Raw genomic sequence first — 22,154 nt, forward strand, 5'->3', positions numbered from 1 at the left:
TCCCAGAGATTGGCAACTACTCAGGTCCAACTTTAAAACCACAGAGTTAGTTGCAAAGGCAGTTTAAAATTGATTATTTGCAAAGGCTTAGATGTTATTCCGTACACATTCGAAATTATGTCATATCAGATGTGTAATGTTACAGGGACACTCTATGATATTTGACCACTAGCTGTTACTATATTGTGTACTGCAACCAAAAACGACTGCTAAAAAAGCACAAGGAAAATGTACAAACTATTGAGTTTCAAAGTGACCAAACTGTGCTCTGCGAGTATTTAAACAAATGCAAGTTTAGATGATAGTTCGTGTATTCTTGCTTGTTTTTCAAATCAATGCTGTTTTTTTCTTTCTAATGATTTCTTTTAGTATCTAAAACTATGAGGTGGGAAATACTGCACAATGTCTCTTTAGAAGACATATGAATAGTGTTAGGTTAGCTGTTTTTGTAGGAAATGCGCAGGAGACCGTAAGCATGTTTTGTTGTTGGTAGTGGGTAATTTTACTGTCTTTGTTTCTTTCCTGAAAAGACATGCGCGTTAAAATATTATCTGTAAAACCCTCAAAATTTGAATAATTTACCACAGTGTATGACAATGTATTTGCAATTTATTTTCTCCACAGAGTTCTTTCATACTGGCTTTTGGATCGTCGTCATTTTTCTTTATTTCATTTTTCACCGGTAACTCAGTGTATCTGATCCCTAATAATTTCTCAAGCTATCGTTTCTCCTTTTCTTTCTTGTCAGCATTATTGTGTGTATTTTCATGCTTTTAAATATAAATCTTCACAGAACTTTGACCATTCCTGCATATGTTCAACTCCTAACTCACTCAAGTAGTCAGGAACCCAGGTGAAAGGCAGATGTAGACGTGGGATGCTTCAAGATTCCATCCCTATCAACTCTGGGTTTTGAAAAGGGCACCAAAAATGATTTATATAAAAATGCACAAAAGATTTGAGGAGGCCAATGTGGTGGGTCTGGCATGCATGAGGTCTTCCAAGGTTTTGCCAGTCCATGTATCAAAGCTTCACAGAGGCCAGTTCTTATCTTTAAAAGTTAAAAGAGAACTGAGATTTAAAGAGGCAGAGATTTAACCATGGACACCTGTATCTATCATCTAAATAATCCTGGGGGAGGATTATACTACCGAATTATGGTAGGTCAGCCCGATATCACCCCACCCTGTATTTTCTATCTTCCATTTTCTTTAAATGATCGATTTTGCAGTTCATTTAGGATAATGATTGATCAGTCCAAAATTAAAATAACATAGACAACCAAAAAATAATGCTCATGGTTTCACTCTAACAAACTACATTTTATTTACATGAAAAGGAAAACTAAATCAAACGAAAGATTAAAGCACATTGTTTACACAAACATTCGCGGTGTTACTAAGGGGGGTTGATGGAAAAAATGATTTAACAGGTTAACAGTACTGATCATTAAACCCGGTTTTAAGATGATCAACTCTTTTAAATGATCAGGAATTGTTTTCACAGGGTGTTGACATGTAATATTATCCCCAAAACACCAAAGGCAGGTTGTTGGGTTATCTTTTTTTGCGTACCTCTGAGAACAAAGGGGGGATCCTTAGGGAAGGGGTGTGTGCAAGGCAGCACATGGCCTCACAGGAAGTTGAAGAAAACGAGTCCTTATCTTTTTTGGCGATGGAACTTGAGGCTCTTCTCATCCAGGCGACAGGAACTGAGAGAACCACAGGCTATCCAAGCCTTGTGGCTCTGGGGTGGCAAGGCTCTAAACCTGGGGCCTCCTCTAAAAGACTGAAATGATAAACATAAAGGGTACATTGTCCCAATATACTCCCTAGAAATTGTTTGTACATCACCATTTAAAACTCTTAGTGACAACACCTTAAAAACATACATGTGACTAATAATGCATTGAGGTGGAGAAGTAAACAACAATCCAGTTTCTATTCAAATAGCTCCCGGTGTGCAAAACATGCATTCAATATCAGTTGCTTTTGTGCATGCACCATCACTTCATATAGCTGGGCTGTTGTGCGTCTCTCTGCATGTGTGTCAGTATGTGTGTTAAAGTGTGAGAGGCAGTGAGGGAGGGGAAAGGCAGAAAACGGGAAAGGTTCAAGAGCTCATTGGGCAGTTGGCTGTCCCAATGTCCTAGTCTACGCTGTTGCTTCATTTGGCAAGGATTTTTCCCAATTTTCAATTATTTTTTATTGGCTGCTGCTCTCTTTTAACAAACTCACTCAACAGGTAACAGGAGTTCCTAGGGTTTAATATTTGTAGAATTGCAATAGGTGAAAGTTTCATTGTTGCTAGTATTGTTTTGGACAATTTGATTTAAAAATGGGGTTGCTTGATCATAAAGTCAAACTGTAACTCTATAATAGGTGTTGTTCCAGGGTTAAATATTTGTGAGATTGCAATAGAGATAAACGTTTCATTATTGTTGGTTCATAATTTGTAGCATTTATATTAAAAAAATGGGGTTGCTTGATAATAATGTCAAACTGTAACTCCAACAGAGGCATTTGACAGTGTTTTGGTGGTTAAATATTTGTGGAATTGCAACAGAGGGGAAAGTTTCATTGTTGGTAGTATTTTATTTTATTTTTTGGGAGTATTTGATTAAGAAAGGGGGTTGCTTGAACATAAAATTGACCTGTGACTGTAACAAGGGCATTATAGTGCTTTTCACTTTGTAATATTTTATTTTGGCGATGAAATTGAATGTCTAGAATTTAAATCTACTATTTTGTGAATTACCCTTTTCGTTTTTACTCGTGTAATCCATTTAGATTTCAACATGCAAATGTGCGCATTGTCAATAGTCCACTTTGAACATAACTTTAAATGCTTTCCCAAAACAAATACATTCCGAGGACATGTGTGTTTGGTTAGTTGCAGTTGTTTTTCATTTAAATTCAAGGTTGTTTTTCTCTTTTAAGTTTTTTGTGTTCGGTGTCATCTCCAGGCACGACTGCTTAAACAAATTATATTGATCCCATCTGATGATGTTATAATTTTTTTTAGACAATATAAATTAAGTGTTATGAGCAAGTGTTGATGTGTCCGGCATGTATCCCTGTCCTCTTCTATTAGCTTTTTGATAAGAATCGAGAAAAGTTACGCAACTCTGATTCATTCCACATGATATTGGTTACAAGGGTTGGTTTTAAGTAAAACAATGTGTCTCCATTTGGAACCGGAGTGCATGCATCTTAGTTTTATTTCTTTGGGGTGTATTTTAAATGTTGTATTTTAAATATATGTTAAAACAGTGGTTGGCAACCACCCGGCCATGGACCTCTACCAGGGCAGTTTGGTACTGGACCGCACAGAAAGAAAATAAATTGTCTTTTTTGTTAGTTAGTTTTTTGCTAACACTATATTTCCACACATTTTTTCCAGCAAGCCCCCCCTAAAGTTTAGATGCTTAGGAGTTTTTATGTTTATAAATCACCGCAATGACTGATCAATCGATAAATGTCGCAGACATCATTTGCTTAACATTGGACGCAACGGGATTAATATCTGCCGCGGCGAGAAAGACAAATCCTAACCACTAGACTACCAGTGATATAGATGACATACGAAAAGGCCCCATCTAATCTCATCTACTTTCCCAGTAGTCTCGTGTTTACACAGTGGATAGGGCTTGTTATAATTATCATCATTATGATTATAAATATTGTTATTGTTGTTATTACTAATGTTATCATTGGGCCGGGCTGCAAGTATGTATTCGATAAACCGGTCTGTGTTCAGAAAAGGTTGCCGACCACTGTGTAATAGTTCCAAGTCGAACCATGACTGTTTCAATCATTCATTTTTATCAAAGTTCTTGTGTCAACAAAACCTGTTTTTTTTTAATTCTCACAGAGGGCCTTCGAAAACAATCCGAAGAATAAATTCCTCAGTCCGTGCAAAAAAAGACGCTCTTCACCTCAACATTCCCTCCCGTTCTCCATATTTGCTCCCCTGATGGGCACCATATTGGGCAACAAGATCATCTTGCGTTCACCGACAACTTCCCAGCCGTAACTACCTCACCAAAACGCAAACAGGACGACACGCGATGGAGACAAAAGACCTGATGATGACAAACATGTTAAAGGACGAACGGGAGAGCGAGGGCGTGAAGGCGGAAGAGAACGGAGGACAGGACGAAAACTGTCGATTGATGCTGGATAAAGGTCTGGCTGAGAGAGGACCCAAAGATCCAGTTCCAGGCCAGCAGGTTTCCAATGGTTTATCCGGCCCTCAGAGCTCCAAGGAGGCTGCAGGGCTTGCCACGGGGTCCACCTCAGGGCCAGCAGGAGCAGCCTGCGGCGCCAATGCCCATCCAGGAGGTCCCAAGACTCTGGTGGTCCAGCAAACTAGCTTAGATCGGCCCAGAGAAACCTGGAGCAAGAAGGTGGACTTCTTGTTGTCTGTAATTGGGTACGCGGTGGACCTCGGTAATGTGTGGCGGTTTCCATACATTTGCTACCAAAACGGTGGAGGTGAGGCAATTTATCCATTGTGTAATTGTTTTATTTTTACATGTATTAATTAAAATCAACATTAAATCCAATGTAAACTTTTAGAGTTAATTTTCTTCATTATGCTTTTCTTCATCTTTAAATCACAAATAGTATATATGCAGTAAAAAAAGACCAGCCATAAAATTGAGGGGAAAATCAGTAAAATAATTTTCTATTTAATATCAAATCCAACTGCATTTGTATAGACACCGCCATGCAACTTAAAGTTTTGTATAAAAAAAATTAAATATTAAGCTCTCCACTCCCTACCCAACATGACGGAATGTCAAATATACCAAAGTACTACTACAGAAATACTATAAAAATTACTGCAAAACTTAATGTCAAATTTAGTGCCTTTGACGTAAAATATACAAACATACTACTACAGAAATACTACAAAATTACTGTAAAACTAAATGCCAAATTTAGTGCCTTTAACATAAAACATACAAATATACTACAACAGAAATACTACAAACTTACTGCAAAACTAAATTTTTAATTTAGTGCTTTAACGTCAAATATGCAAATATACTACGGATGAAATACGACAAAATCACTGCAAAACTAAATATCAAATGTAGTGTGGTTTCTTAAAGGCATAAAAATTATACATATACATGTATATATATATATATATATATATATATATATATATATATATATATATATATATATATATATATATATATATATATATATATATATATATATATCCTTATTAAGGTCGCAGGGGGGGCTGGAGCCCATCCTAGCCATCTCCGGGCAGTGGGCAGGGGACATCCTGAACTGGTTGCCAGCCAATCACAGATATGCTAGTTTAAGTTTAGGGGGTGGAGTAATTGTGGCCTGTGCAATCCTTTGAGACATTTTGTGATTAAGGGCTTTACAAATAATCGTGACTTGACTTGAAATACTAGAAATGATGTACGCTGTAACAAAATAGAAAAAATGTTTTGCTAATTTTACTTGTTTTAAGTATTTTTCTTATTTTACTGGAGGAAAAAAATAAATCTAACACAATTGATTAAAAGATGTTTTTTTTAAATATGAATCCATATTAAGTCTAATGTAAACTCCTAAACAATTTTGAATTATTCTGTTCTACATCTCAAAATCACAAATGTAGTGTAAAAAGGACCATCCATAAAATTGAGGAGAAAACCAATGAAATAATTACTTTTCCATCTAGAATCAAATCAAAATGTATTTGTATAGCACTTTTCAGACACCAAAATGCAACTCCAAGTGCTGAGTCAAAACATTAAATATACAATAAGAACATCTCCACTCCCTATCCAACACAACGGAACATCACAAAAATACTACTGCAGAAATACTAGAAAAATACTACAGAATGTCTTCAAAACTAAATATCAAATTAGTGCTGGTTTTCAAAGACAGAACAGTTACCGTATGCGGTATCCTTTAATTATATCTATGTACCTGACAATGTGTACTTTTTCCGTGTATTTTACGTGTCTTTTTGTTCATTTGAAATTGTGCACGCCGTATAACAAAACTGAATACAATTGTACATCATTTTGCTATTATTAATCATTATTTTTCTGATTGTACGGGAAGAAATAAATCATCAAACTAACAAATGTATATATATTTCTACTATTAACTTAAACAACTCCATATTGGGTCCAATGTAAACTCCTAAAGTTGATTTTCTATCCATCGATCCATCAATCCATTATCTGCACCGCTTATCCTCTGTAGGGTCGCGGGGGTGCTGGACAGACAATTCGCTCACTCATTCACACCCAGGGACAATTTGGACCGGCCAATTAACCTAACATGCATGTTTTTGGAATGTTGGAGGAAACCGGAGTGCCTGGAGGAAACCCACGCAAGCACGGGGAGAACATGCAAACTCCACACAGGAGGTTCGATCTCATGACCTCAGAACTGTGCCGCACACGCGCTAACCAATGCGCCGGATTTTCCATTAAATCAAATTACAAATACTATATATGTATCCAGAGCAAAAGAACATCAACAAATAAATGCTTATTTCTTTGCATGGCCTGACTCTATGCTGGCTGCTTACTGCATGTTTTCGCTCATCCAGCCTCCCTCCTGTTTGTGTTATGTTTGCCAGTTCACCCAATTTTGGCTGCCTGCCATATGTTGTACCATTCTGCACACATATGGACACAACGCTTAGTCATTCTCCACCAAAAGTACCAAAACTTAAAACACTCAAAACCTTTTCGACGAGTTGAAATGTAAACTGATAAGGTGACTGGCTTGCAAGGGTGCTGTTGTGCTCCACATGATGTCTGAGCTCAGTTAGTCAAAGACGAGACAGACTGTCTTCAAAATGCATTATCTTGGAAATAATTAGAACATATGGGCAGCACGGCGGCGCAGTGGTTAGCGCGTGTGCGGCACAGTTCTGAGGTCATGAGATCGAACCTCCTGCGTGGAGTTTGCATGTTCTCTCTGTGCTTGCGTGGGTTTCCTCCACATGCATGTTAGGTTAATTGGCCTGTCCAAATTGTTCCTTGGTGTGAATGAGCAAGCGAATTGTCTGTCCCTCTGTGCCCTGCGATTGGCTGGCAACCAGTTCAGGGTGTCCCCTGCCCACTGCCTGAAGATAGCTGGGATGGGCTCCAGCACCCCGCGACCCCACTGGGGATAAGCGATTCAGATAATGGATGGATGGATGGATAATTAGAACATACCTATGACATATATATATGTATATCGATATTATGCAAAAAGCATGTATGCTATCAGAGTGTGTGTGTGTGATTGGGTAAGTGTTGTACAGCGCTTTGGGAGGTCTTCAGTGACATTAAAGGCGCTATATAAATGCAGACCATTTACCATTTATCCTAGCAATCACCTCAAACGATGCTATAAAAGTCAAAAATACATTTCGAAAAAGCGTCATTATCTTGTAGTGAGTCCACATAAAAACAAGTTATGATGATAGAGGGTCAGATAAGTGGTCAAATAAATGTTTTAGAAACGTAATTTACACAATCTAGGCGGTAAAAACGAAACAATTTTGTGTATATTGCAAAATCTGCTCCCTCATTTTGCACTTTTATTGAATCTGGAATAATAAAGTTAATTTCCTGTGTTGCATGTGAGTGTGTGCCTGTTTGTGTCTGTGTGTTTGTGTGTAGCAAGCAGAGATGCTTTCAAGGAGACACTTGATAGAGGTGACAGTATTAATTGTGAGGGTTTTTTTTTTTTTTTTTTTTTTTCGGAAACGCCTCAGTCCCCTGCTTGCTTAATAACCTGTTTCTTGGGCAGCCGCTCAATCGACTTTTATCTTTGATGAAAAGAAAAGAAGAAACACACACGTATTCACAAAGAAATAAGCTTAACCCTGTCATGTAGGGGTAGGCAATATTGTTTTTTTTTGTATAGATCCCATCCTTGTAAAAACAAGGTAGTATTGATTGATACAAATCTGATACTTTTTGCTTGGAAATGTCATGATCATGGGATAATAATAACAATTAAACCCTTCCCCCTTGACATTTTTACGATAGAGACAGCACAAACCCCTATGTTTTGGTCTGGAGCCTTCGCTCTGAAAATGCCGGTCTACTAGTGTTCCCACAAGCCAAGAAGAAATCCACAGGTTCGAGAGCGTTCTCCATTCTGGCCCCGGGGATGTAAAATGCTCAGCCCTCTGAGATTCAATCTTAAAACTCAGTGGAACTAGTTAAATTTAGGCTTAAAACACACTTCTATTCTATACCATATGAGTAACCTATATTTTATGTTGACACATTTTGTGTATTAATTGTCTGATCATCCTAGAAAGGGGATTACCTCATGTGTGGTCCCTTCTCAAGGTTTCTTCATTTTCCTCATGTTGAGGTTTTTGAGTTTTTCCTTGCCCTCATGTAGGTTTTAGATCAGGGGATGGTGTAATAATAATCTGTACTTTGCATTGGTCTGTGCAGCCGTTTGAGACGTCTTGTGATTAAGGGCTATACAAATAAACATGACTGGACACAAAGATTTTAGACACTAAAAATGATACTTTATTTTTTAGGACCAAATAACTACATTGCAAACTTTCAAAGTGTTAATAAATAGAAATATTTCTATGACAATGGTTTCAGAACAAAATGCTATGGAATCAAACCAAAAAGCAGCAATGTTCCAAAAATATAAATACTAGATAAACATGTCAACATGACAACTAAAGTACCTACCATTGCAATAAATTTTGAAAATGAAGTCTCTGTGCATAGTATCAGTTGTTTCTCACTAGCTCTCTTGCCATTGGGATAACAGATTAACATGTTTTTGGTTCAGGAAGAGTAACGTGTTTACATGTTTGCTTGCAGCTCGCTGCTCTCCAAATGGTGAGCTTTATTCAGGTGTTTTATGTAAATGTATGGTGTTGCGACCGTAGCAGACCATTTTACCTTTTCTGTAGTTGAAAAAAAATTCCATTCTGCACTGCACTCCTATTTTGTCTGTCATTTTTACCTTCTGGAAGGGGTGGTTGCATAGATTTGGCCCTATTTTCTCCCTGGCAGGCAGGATGCAACAGCAGGACGTCATAAGGAGATGTGCTAAAAGTGTGCCTGTCAGTCACATACTCAGGAATAGAGAATGGGGTAGGGCAGTGGGTGAGAGAGACTCTATCTAGAGAATCGGTGCTTTTAGGAAATTGGTGGAGTAAAGTATCTATCCCAGAACAATAGTATCAATCCAATCCAATTCCTTGCATAGGATCGATAATGTTGAAATTTGTATCGATCTGCCCAACCCTAGCAAACACTCTTGTTGATCAGATCTGATGGAAAGGGTAGTTGTGAGACGTTTAACTGCAAGTGTTATGCTCTCTTCTTTTGTTTCGTTTTTTTCTTTATTTTTGTAGCGTTTGTCCTGATTGTGGTTACTTGTGAGCTGTCTTTTCATGCTGATTTTGTAATCAAAAGCATCTCAACCTCATTTGATACTTAGCAAAAAAGTATTTAGGGCAGGAATAAAAATGTGGAATATACGCCTTTGTATTTTTAAATGTGACAAACAGTGGTAATTTTGCCAGGTTGGATTAATGGTTTTTGTTATTCCTCTCAAATGAAATATCAAAATATTTTTTTTAGGGAAGGCGGAAAAAAATAAAGAAGAGCTTACTCGTCATCTGCTACATTAGATAATATTCCTCAAATGAAATGTGATTTCAATATTTTGCTCATTTTTAATGATATTCTTATTATTTTGCAAGAAATAATTTTCAAATCATAATAATCTAAAAGCATGTACTTATACCCGTTTTGAATACCATATGATTTTACAATTTAATAATTTTAGTAAAATTGGAAAGAAAAACACAACTGCCATTTGCTACATCAGATAATATTTCTCAGTAAAAAATGTTTTTGATGTATGAATGATTTTGAGTGATGTAAAAATATTGATACGTAAATTTATTTTATAAATTATGATGATAATAATAATGATAATGATTATAAGTACTATTTTTCTTATTTCATTAAGAATGACAAACACGTAGAAAAATAAGCATAAATAAAGTAAAATGATAACAATTTGATTCAAAATAAAAACAATTATTTTCCATCTTACACAAAAATACATATTGTATTTTCATATTGATACTAGAAAAAGAACCTAGAATAAATAAATCTCATCTCATCTCATTAGCTGCATCGCTTAACCAGCTCAGTAGCCTAGATGGTAAGGCGCCCGCTTTGAGACTGGGAGGTCGGTGGTTCGCGCCCCGGCCGAGTCAGTCCTAAGACTTAAAAAGTGGTCGGCGGCGCCCTCTGTTGGCTGCGGCTGCATCGGCTCGCTACAACGGGTCAGGTGCAATCGACATTTCGTTCTGTGTACATTGTTACACAGAATGACAATACAAGGAAATTATTATTATTATTATTATTATTATTATTATTATCCTCAGTAGGGTCGCGGGGGTGCCGGAGCCCATCCCAGCAATCATTAGGCAGTGGGCAGGGGACACCCTGAACTGGTTGCCAGCCAATCGCAGGGCACACAGGGACAGACAACTCATTCGCTCATTCACACCTAGGGACAATTTGGACTGGCCAATCCATGTCAATGCATGTCTTTGGAATGTGGGAGGAAACTGGAGTGCCCGGACCTCAGAACTGTGCCGCACACGCGCTAACCACCGTGCTGCCCTAAGTAAATATATATATATACATATATATATATATATATATATATATATATATATATATATATATATATATATATATATATATATATATATATATATATATATATATATATATATATATATATGTATATATATATATATATATATATATATATATATATATATGTATATATATATATATATATATATATATATATGTATACACATTTATTTATTTATTTTTTCATTTATTTATTTATAATTAAAAAAAAAACAATATTGATTCAACTAATAAACAAAAATACATGAACTAAGTACAATATAAATATGCATTTTAAAATAGTGGTGATTAAGGAATTTGGCATTTATTTTATATAACATGAGTCTCACCTTATCCACTCAGCTGTCTTGCTGCTACAACTACCCAAAAACCTCAAAGGGCTGGGCAGAAAAATAAATAAATAAAATGGTGCGTTTTTGACACTTTGAGTCTCTGTAGTTTGCACCATGCCATACAGCTACATTGAGTGGTCAAATACTTCACATTGTCCCTTTAAATTAATACAAGTGTAAACGTTTTTTCATATACCTTTGTCCAACTGCACATTTGGCTTAGTTTTAGTTATTTTTCTTATCTTTGTTAAAAAAAACATCTCGAAATGAGAAATTTATTTTTAATTGGGCAATTTATTATTTTTTTTTACAGTGAACATAAAAATGCTTTTTTTTTAAATGATAAGTAAAGGTAACTGCACCGTGGCATATCCGCCTCACAGTTGTGAGGTCCAAGGTTTAATTCTAGTTACCAGTCTCCCCTGTGCTGAGTTTTCATGTTCTCCCTGCGCCTGCATGGATTTCCTCCGGGCACGCCGGGTTTTCTCCTTCATTCCATTGCCGGGGGAAAATTGTCCCTAGGTCCGGATACATGTGTGATTGGTTGTATGTCAATGTGTTTTTGTGATTGGCTGGCAAACAGGCCAGGGCATCCCTTGCCCACTGTTTGAAGAACACTCACGACACTAGTGAAGATAAGCAGTTCAGAAAATTGATGGATGGATGGATCGATAAAAGTACCCTACCCGAATCCTCAATATCTTCTTTCTCTGCCCTCCATTTGGTCACCCAGGTGCCTTTTTACTACCCTACATGTTAATGGCGGTGTTTGGAGGTGTGCCGCTCTTCTATATGGAGCTTGCGCTGGGCCAGTTTCACCGCAATGGCTGCATCTCCATCTGGAAACATGTCTGCCCCATCTTCAAAGGTAGGCCAAAATGCAAAAGTGAATCGGTGCAAACCTGAGAGGAACTAAAAAAAGAAAAGAAGCGAGCTCTCAGCGGCTCAGCAAAGTCTTTTAACCTGCTGAATGAGCCTTGAAAGTTCGCAGTGACGTTGTGAATGTGTTATGGAAATTGTCACATTTTCATGCCAAATGTCAGCTGATTGGAAATTGGTTCCTGTGTAAATTGTCAAGGCTGGGAAATGTCATCCACTTGAGCAAGGGTTTAAAAGCGCCATTGATCTGCATAAGACGAGCGATACAGAAAACTGTCCTTTAGAAATCGCTGACTATTTGAAGGACTGAAGTTTGCTTGTGCTGTTAAGTAAGCTGGCTGTGTAACTGAAAAAAATAAGTAGTTAAAGTAACTAGTTACTTCATTTAATAAGTAATTGCATTACCCCTCAGTTTACTGACAATCAACAGTAGCGCGTTACTCTGAAAGTAACTTTCTAGTTACAATATCATATAAACTCTCATTAAAGCAAACCTCCAAAAAAGTGATTGTGAAAAAGATTTCCTTCTTCATTTCTGGGTAATGTCCAAGACCTTTTTTTTCTTTCCGGGCATGGTGTATTTAAAAAGGGGTGTTACAGATTAAAGGACCAAAATTCAGCACCCTCAACCGTAAAATTGGCTCCTGTTTGCCACATTGATTTCGTTGTTCCTGTATAAGCCACGCCCCCTCCCTACGCGCTGCCTACCATTCGTTACCGATGACACAACCAAATATGTACATATACCCTGATTTCGTGATTTGATTTCATAGTTGTAAATACAGCTTGGATGCAAGTATATACAGTAGAGAAAATATCAGAATATCAGTAGGAATAAATCACACGCTCTCATACTCTGTACTTGAGACGACGCCACCGTAAATGTATCAAGTTGTATTTTGTACATACATATAAACGCACGCACCCATTCATATGTTGTTTTGTATTACTGGCACATCAAGGGTTGTCTGCTACTTCGAGAGCAAAAAAAGTATGGTTAAAGTACAGAAAACTTTTTGATCTCCTTTAAAAGAGGGGCGGAGTAACGCACCGTGTTAAAACAACAGATGAGTTACAAAAATGTCATCAACTCATTCAATGCAACAACGTATAAATGAATGTCCAGAAGCATTGCCGTAATGTGCCAAAATGTAAAAAAATATATATATATTTTTTTACATTTTAACATTTTATTTCAAAGGGTTTGGCGTAGCTTATAGGTAAGTATGAAGCCTCTGGGAATGATTTCAGTATCATAAATTACCATTAAATTGCAGAAATGGCTTTGATCAGATCTTTGTCCACACATTGTGGAAGCCCCCACTTCCCTATTGTTGCTTCCTGTATCCAGTAGTTGGGAGTGTGTAGGTGGCCCATATGGTGAGAAAAGAGGATGCATAAGTACAAACAGTTAATGAGTCTTCATTTTATCTTTCTTATGAGATGACTAAGTCCTTTTGTTTTTGTCAGGGAAGAGAGGGATTATGTTTCGTACACGTCCACAAAAATGTGATCACTATGGTGATCAAAACTGTGTGGTTATGTCACTGGAAACATAAGCCACTGAAAAGTTATTGCATTGTTCATGCATCATTCATTCATAAGTTTAGTGTTCTTACAACAAATGTTGATAGATAGTTGATAAAGTGTTACAGTCCTCAACACCGAGTAATTGTGTTCCAGGAAGGCATTCTTTTGTAACGAGTTTCCCCGAACGCTGTCAGTAAGTGTAATTTTTTTTCTTACGTCCAGGTATTGGATTTGCCATCTGCATCATAGCCCTCTACATTGCCTTCTATTACAACACCATCATGGCCTGGGCCTTGTACTACCTGTTGTCATCGTTCCAGTCTACACTTCCCTGGACCACCTGCACCAACAGCTGGAACACTGGAAATTGTAACAGCTACATGTCCACCGACCACAATGTATCTTGGTCCAATTCATCCACGTCCCCTGCCGAGGAGTTCTATACGTAAGTGCATGTAAGTCAGATGTGTATAAGTCAAATATATTGAGTTTAAACTTTAGAAATTTAGTAGTCACTTGAAAAAAGACAGAACAGCCCTGAGGGGTGCGGTCCTGAAAGAACAGCAACATTATTGGCCGATAGCGCCAATGATGTTAAAACAACGAACAACAGAGTACAAAAATAGTCAAACTAAGGAACTGGCATTCTATGAAATATCCTTTGCATTCGCCGAATATCTAAAAATGAATAAATTCATCAGGATAATAGCCAGGGCGATATCACTATAATAACTTTTGGTTGGTGCAGCCCAAATGTTCATTTTTGGTAAAAAAAAAAAACAATTTTAAAGAAATAAAAGTTCTACTGTGTCCTCAAATTCTAAACTCATTGTCAGTTTTGGTCAACGGGTTCTATAAAGCCTTTTCTGGCAGGTAGTTTTGTTTTGGCCAGCATTTTTTCTTTATTTTATATATTTTTATTAGTTTACAAGATTTTCACTTTTTTCTTAAAAGAAGTAAGTCAATAGTTTTAATGAGTGAATTTTCTTATTCTTTCAAAGTGGCTGACAAGAGATTTTGTTTTTTATTATTAGCAAAACAATTTACATTCTTAAGTATTATTTCACTCAGTTTTACCTAGACCAATTGTTGAATTAATCATAAAATGATGGCATTACAAAAAGGGGGTGGGGAAATCCTATGCCACTGGCGGAAAATTTGCTTGTTTTATAATATATTAAAATAGATTTTCTGATATTGTTCTCTATAACATACAGGAAGAACCCCACAACAGTAAATCAAAACACTACTTAGAACAATGTAGAGACTGTGTAAATACTAGGTGAGTATATACATTCAGATGTTAAGTGAATGAAATGGATGAATAACTATAATCAAAGGTGCATTCATTCCCACTAAATGAATAACATGAGAAGAACATCGATAGGAATGATTCAAAGAAGGAAACTGATGCAACTGGAAACCTAATAAAGTTATGAGGATAAATGCAATGATATTTTTGTTTTGTTTTGTTTTTAGTAAAAAGGTGAGAAGATGCCATACAAACGAGGAATATGCTTGCCCGTAATGAAGCTGCACTAATCACATTAAACGATCAGTCAAAAATTCATTCTACGAATGGTCATTTTTGTATAAAAAAATTGTTTTTTAAGTCAAATTGATTGAAATCTTTTGTGAATATTTAATATATTAATCCTTATTATTATCACCTTTGTCTCTTTCCGTTCTCACCATCACTTTTTTCTTCAGTCGCCATGTGTTGCAGGTTCACCGCTCTTCTGGTCTGCACCAGTTGGGTTCTGTCAGCTGGCAGCTCGCCCTTTGTCTGCTCTTTATTTTCACCATTGTGTACTTCAGCATATGGAAAGGAGTTAAAACATCTGGGAAGGTAAATGCTAAATATATTTTACTTAGAATGACGAAATGGATGATGGTGGGCTATCAAATTCATCACTGTTCTTGGACAAGTTTAGAATTTGAGAAATGTTTATTAGTTTCTTTGGAAGTGTTGAAGCCAAACTAAACCTGTTTGGGGACATCACATACTGTACCAGACCTGGTTTGGAAAAACTATCCCTGAGTAGAGGACGGCCACCAAGAAAAAGGGGAGGATGGAGAAGGAGATTACCCAGTGTGTGCAAAGTGCTGACAACTCTGTAAAAGCTGGAGGAAGGTAAGTGCAGAAGAGAAAGATGGTCTGAATGCCCTGTGGGAGGATATTAGACAAAGGCTATCCAGGCTGCGCAGAACGGAAGCAGAAGGAGCAGAACGGCTTTTTAAGGATTCCTTCAAGAATGCCACGCAACTGTTGAAAGAGAAGAAGTCTGGGGAGCTGGAAACAACCAGAGAACAACTGGAACAGCATGTGAGAAGGCAGTTTAGCAACCGCCTAAGATATGTCCCACTAGGAAGACCAGGATACATACCCCGCTCTGCACCACCATCAGCCGAGTCTAACGCCAGGCCCCGAAGCTTAGCGAAATCAGGCAAGCCGTGAAAAATAGAAGGTCCTCGTCAGCACCAAGCCCCAATAGAGTTCCATACAAGCTATATAAGAACCGCCCCAAGGTGCTTGTGTCAATGTGGCATCTCTCCAGAATTGCCTGAAAAAAGCAGCTCATCCCATCAGAGTGGCAAAGGGCTCTGGCGGTTTTCATCCCGAAGGAAGAAAACTCCAGAGACATTCGCCATTTCTGAAACATTGCCCTCTTTAATGAAGAGGGGATCTTCTTTTCAGTTCTAGCCAGAAGGACAACCACCTACTTGCTTGAAAACAGCTACATCGACACCAACTGTCAAAAAGCAGGAGTGCCAGGTTTCCCAGTGTGCGTAGAGCAGTGATCTGGGACCAGATCCAGAAGACGAAGCAGGAAAAGACCGACCTGCACGTCATCTCGTGCTACACGGTCTGGTGCTACAAAATGATTCCCTTCAGGAGTATATGTGGTTCTTGAAAATGAGTGAGGTGTCCTCATCAACTGTAATGTAAAAGCCAATTTATTCATCAGAAAGTGGCTAGGACTGCCTTTTTGAAAAAAGACTTCTTTGGGATAATGCACTGCAGCTCCCGTTGCAGTCCCTCGGGCTGGACGGTTTAATGGACGCCAAGGAGCCGGCTAACACTAAGCTAATGATAATAATTGCTCACACAGTGGATTTCTTTACACCAAGCGTTTTACCTATTGCAGATTCAGTCTTCCCAGCCTGGTGCAGGTTTACAATTTTGTCTTTGTTGTTCTTCAACAGCTCTTTGGTCTAAGCCAAAATGAACAATTGTAGTATGACTGACTGCTGTCTTTTATACCGATAATGAGTTAAAACAGGTAATATAGGTAACAAGTGGAGCTACGTTAGACCTCATTAGATTAAGGTAGAACTCTTTGCCAACCAGAAATATTGCTTGTTTGTACGTGAACAAATACTTATTTTCCACTGCATTTAAAAATGAATTTCTGTTTTTTCCGCGCCCTGTCTCTCATGCTTAAAGTTTACCCATGTTAACAACTGCAGGCTTCTCTAACCTTACCAAGTAGGAGTTTCTTCAGGGTGGTGATGGCCTTAGAGAAGAAACTGAATGGTCAGAAATAAAAACTTACTTGAGAACCATTAGCCACTGCACCCGTACGCACCGCTATCTTGCATAAGTTGGTTAAAACAGGATATTCCGTGGTAATGAGAGCAAGAACCAGACCTGTCAGTCTTTTTTTAGCTTCTTCGCTTGATTCAATTTCCTCAAATGCGAAAGATGAATGTGATGACATCACACTCCATACGTTCCCATCAACTCAAACAACAACAGCATCACTCTGAAACATCATCAGTCAGTATCAAGTTGATGTATTTCCTGTTTAGGTGGTGTGGGTGACAGCAACTTTTCCTTACCTGGTGCTCCTGGTGCTCCTCGTCCGCGGTGCCACTCTACCTGGGGCCTGGAGGGGTGTGGTCTTTTATCTCAAACCTGATTGGGAGAAACTACTCAGCACTACAGTAAGAAAAGTTCCTTTGATCGCAGCACTATTGATGGGAATTCAGGTTTTTTTTAGAGAACCTGTTTTTTCAGGTTGACTCAAGAAAGAGAGTTGTCTCTTTTAGTTACCCAATGGTTCTTCATATTTTTTTTCATTTGTAATGATCAATTACCAATGATAATGAAACGTTTTGCACCAAAGTATGAAATGAAATGAAATGATCTGCATTTATATAGCACTTTTCAAGTGAAGACTTCCCAAAGCGCTTTACAGTGTGCTTCACATTTCCCAATAGCGGCCATGCAGACATGTACCTGCTTATTGGGGGTATTAAGGGTTCAGTGTCTTACCCAAGGACACTTCGACGTGTAACACGGAGGAGCCGGAGTAATTTATTTTGAAAATGTTTCATGCTGCTATATTATAATAGCCTTTATTCTTTGGAGCTTTTGGAACTTCAATTGTCCCCCCAAAAAACAACACAGTTGACACCACTCATATTGACCAGTTATGAGTGCCTTCAAAAGAGAGAGAGAAAGAAAGAAAGAGAACCAGCTACTGGCCTCCCTGTGTGATGTATCTGCACGAGTTTTTTCCAGGCACTAAAGTTTCCATTGAGACCAGCTCAGTGGCCTTGGGGTTAGGTCCTGCCCTGAGACTAGGAGGTTGCTGGTCCTAGTCTCGGCCGAGTCATACTTAAGACTTACACATTGGTACCCCTTGCCTACCTGCTTGGTGCTCGGACTTTAGGGGCTGGAATTGGGAGGTTTAGTCAACTACAGGTTGGGATGACATCACACTCCATGCGTTCTCATGGTTGGGTTGAGCAAGGGGGCTGGGAATCCCCTACCCTGAATCAATCTTCAAGAAAGAATCAAGAATGCAGGAATATGAGCGTGTCTTGACTCTGGCCACCTCCCATTAGGGGGATATGGCCCCGGTAGATACGGTTCCAGCATATACAAAAACAGTATGTAACAATTTCTTCTCATATTCCAAACACATGCATGGCAGGTTGATTGCTGGCTCCAAATTGTCCCTTTTTGTCTGGCTTGTGATTGGCTGTCAATCACATACCTGTCAACCTGTACGTTTTAGCCGTACAAAGTACGTTTATCATGCATTTTAAGACATGTACGACGTACAAGAAAATCTGTACGGAAAAATGCAAATTTGTCAGTGATGGGTACCATCCGGTATACACCGACTATGACGAAACGGCAAATCAATCAAGTCAAACAAGTTCGCCGTGGAAGCCTCTATCTCTGTATCGTTTTTTTTTTGTTGCAAACGAAGCGAGCGGTTTGATTCTACTGTGAGCATGCGTCTGCTGCCTGGAGATTTCCCATCATGCATCATTCCGTAGTTGTGTAGTGAAAGTCCGTCTCTTTTTAAGAGAACCGGCTTTTTCGGCTCAACTCATTAAAGATAGCCGGCTCTCAAACGGCTCACTTGCTTTGATGCATTATATTACGAATTATTATGTTGTACAAAGAAGTCAAGAAAAAAAGGAAGTATAAAGGGAGAAAATGAAAAAAGGCAGGTTTGTGATTATCCCTTTAATCAGTATGTTACCAACAATAATTAAATGCAGAAAATGAATGAATAATTTGAATAGGAAAATGTATTATTCTACTTAATTCTATTTGCATGTATTTTTTCCTACTACAGTGAACGTCCAAGCTACTTAATTTTTGAACTTTTTTATAATATTCATGCCGAGCAACTCAGTATCTCACAACAAAATTTAATTAACAATATATATGATATAACGAAACACATGTACAATATAACATGTTAAACTACATAAATAAACACGATTGAAAAAGAAATATGGTGTAAGATTATTTTGTAAGGGAAAATACGACAGTTTGTAAGGGCATGGAGCCGTGGAGCTTGACAGGTATGCAATCAGACTAGGGTGTCTCCTGCCCTATGTGACCCTAGTGAGTGAGGATAAGCAGTTAAGAACCTGGATGGATGGAACATAAGCAAAATGGATAGAGTATTTGGAGCAAGAAATGTTCACTTCGAATACTTTTCCTATTTCTTTCAAAACTGGGATTTTGTAATGCATTGTTTGTTACAATTATTCACAAGTTTTTTATTTTGTAATTTAGGTGTGGATCGACGCAGCGGCTCAAATCTTCTTCTCGCTCGGCCCGGGCTTTGGGGTCCTCCTTGCCTTTGCCAGCTACAACCCGTTTCATAACAACTGCTACAAGTAAGTTTAATGGCATGAACCCGAGTAGAGAAAACACACAGTTACTTGTCTAAATTGCCCCTTCTCAAGGTTTGTTGTTTTCCTCGTGCTGAGGTATTTGAGTATTTCCTTGCCGACTTGCAGGTTTCAGATCAGGGGATGTTAGGATTGTGGGCTGTGCAGTCCTTTCAAATGATTTAGAAATAAATTTGACTTGACTTGAATCACACATTTCTTCCATTTCCTTCCAGAGATGCTTTGGTCACCAGCTCAGTGAACTGCCTCACTAGCTTTTTGTCCGGCTTTGTCATTTTTACCGTGCTGGGCTACATGGCTGAAATGAGGCAACAAGATGTAGATGCTGTTGCTAAGGATGCTGGTAAGTGGCTTCTATATGGTATTGCTGGCTAAAAAAAACTCCGCGTAGAATCCAAAAAGCTCGGTGATGCCTCCCTCAGCTTCTTCTTTTATCCGTAGGACCCAGTCTGCTTTTCATCATTTACGCAGAAGCCATTGCCAACATGCCAGCCGCAACGTTCTTTGCCATAATCTTCTTCCTCATGATCATTATGTTGGGTCTGGATAGCACTGTAAGTTAACTTGTTGCTCTCCTCAATGTTCCAAGTGATGAATGCATCTGTCACATGTTCCCTACTAAAAGCGTACACCATGTTTCATATTAGCACGGTCTTGACCTGAATGCAGACCGCATCTTCTCTAAGACTGCTCTGAGCACGTCTGCGCCCATTTAATAGTCAACAAAACAATGTGGCTTTGGCCTTATATCAGCTCGGTGATCTTTTCTCAATCAGCCCGTGCTCGTCTTTGTCCGAGCTGCCGGTTTCAGAGACCTGTGAGGCTCTTATTGCATACTGATTATCAGCACGCCATCAACATCAGTTTTTCATGACTGAGGATATTACTGTGCAATACCTTGTGTCACTCATGCCTTCTCTTTTAGGCTTCTTGTGCTTGAAATGTACCCTATATATAATGATTACAATCTCTTAATTTTAAAAATAATGCACCACCACCAGTCAGGGGATTTTTCAGCTGTGCAGACAGGCATAATGGTTTAAACTATGCAGGGAGTGTTTATTAACACTCTTTCAGTTTGGGAAATAAATACTTCTTCTTCAAACAATAAAACAAAAACTAAGAAATAAACAACCAGATAGAACCAAAATGAATTGAAAAAAAGATTCACTGGGGAAATAAAATAGTCAGATTAATCAGCTTTCTGAGTACCATAGAATGTTCTGGTCAGCATTTCAAACATTGTTTTTCTAGTTTCACAATATATTTTGATTTTTTTCTCCCGAAAATAAAATTGATGATACTCGAATAATCCAAAATAGTAGTTAATTGCACAGTATCTGTCGTCTTCTATCGTATATCAACTCAGTTTGCAGATGTATTTCATCACCGTTCATCACCGACAGGAAGGAAGGGAGGAAGAAAGGAAGGAAGCAAGGAAGGAAGTAAGGAAGGAAAGAAGGAAGGAAGGAGTGGAGGGAGGGCTGGATAGAAAGAGGGAGGGAGGATGGAATGGAGGGACGGCAGGATAGAAAGAGGAAGGAAGGATGGAACGGAGGGAGGGCTGGATAGAAAGAGGGAGGAAGAAAGGAAGGAAGGGATGGCTAGATAGAAAGAGGGAGGAAGGAAGGAAGGAATGGAGGGAGGGCTGGGTAGAAAGAGGAAGGAAGGAAGGAAGGAAGGAAGGAAGGAAGGAAGGAAGGAAGGAAGGAAGGAAGGAAGGAAGGAAGGAAGCAAGTAAGGAAGGAAAGAAGGAAGGAAGGAAGGAAGGGTAAAGAGTTTCGAGAGAGTGCTTCAAGATTTTTCCCTAAAAAACGGTGCCTTTGCTCAAAAAAATGTCAGAAAATACTTTCAAATACTAAAATATGAGTATCCCCTAAATTTAATATTGTCCTTCAATTGTTTTAAGATCCCCGCTGAATAACTACATAAAGTACCAGTAATAGTAATTTTCTAGGATAAAATATGGGAAAGAAGTGTGTGGTTTTACCGTACGCTGTCCAGAATCTGAAGATAACTAAACAAAATAGGTGAGTGCTAATGTGCACGGTAGGCTTTGTGTGCCCTGTTAGTGTTGAGATCCAGAAATCAGTGTAACACGCTCCGAGGTCAATTCTATTCTCACCTGTTGGTAACTCATTGAATTGTCTTTATTGTCATTCCCTTCGCCAGTTTGCCGGTTTGGAGGGGGTTGTGACTGCTATGCTTGACGAGTTCCCCAATGTCCTGGTCAAGAGACGAGAGCGCTTCGTCTTCGGACTCGTTTGCGTTTGCTACCTCGGGGCACTCTCCACCCTCACATATGTGAGTCACTCCAACTCCGCAACACCATCTAAGAGTTTTAAAATAAAATTAGTAGTTCTAAAGCACTTATCTTAAAGTTTTTTTTTGTTTTTTTAAACGCTATTTTAGAACATTTTTGAAGCTCAATGGCACATTGCTAAAGGCAGGTATACACTATATATAGCAGGCATGTTTTGTTTTTTTGCTGGGGTTACGTTCCAAAAACAACCCGTGATAGGTAAAAGTAC

At 38.4% G+C, this 22,154-nt stretch overlaps 1 protein-coding gene across 2 annotated transcripts in view; it reads left to right on the forward strand.

The window, feature by feature from the left end:
* Positions 1-22,154, forward strand: part of slc6a4a (solute carrier family 6 member 4a) — a 48,144-nt gene that overhangs the window by 16,341 nt on the left and 9,649 nt on the right. The window contains exons 1-10 of one of the 2 annotated variants that reach the window (XM_088345468.1): positions 2,134-2,244; positions 3,874-4,496; positions 11,780-11,914; positions 13,678-13,900; positions 15,166-15,304; positions 17,269-17,403; positions 19,505-19,608; positions 19,839-19,966; positions 20,065-20,177; positions 21,796-21,927. In XM_088345468.1, coding sequence (XP_088201594.1) covers positions 4,070-4,496; positions 11,780-11,914; positions 13,678-13,900; positions 15,166-15,304; positions 17,269-17,403; positions 19,505-19,608; positions 19,839-19,966; positions 20,065-20,177; positions 21,796-21,927 — 1,536 coding nt within the window. In that variant the 5' untranslated portion in view covers positions 2,134-2,244; positions 3,874-4,069. Of the gene's footprint in view, positions 1-2,133; positions 2,245-3,873; positions 4,497-11,779; positions 11,915-13,677; positions 13,901-15,165; positions 15,305-17,268; positions 17,404-19,504; positions 19,609-19,838; positions 19,967-20,064; positions 20,178-21,795; positions 21,928-22,154 lie in introns of those variants that run through there. The other variant, XM_088345469.1, reaches the window with a different exon arrangement.

Source organism: Urocampus carinirostris, chromosome 10, assembly GCF_059441175.1.
Source record: "Urocampus carinirostris isolate Australia breed hairy pipefish chromosome 10, RoL_Ucar_1.0, whole genome shotgun sequence".
NCBI lineage: Eukaryota > Metazoa > Chordata > Actinopteri > Syngnathiformes > Syngnathidae > Urocampus > Urocampus carinirostris.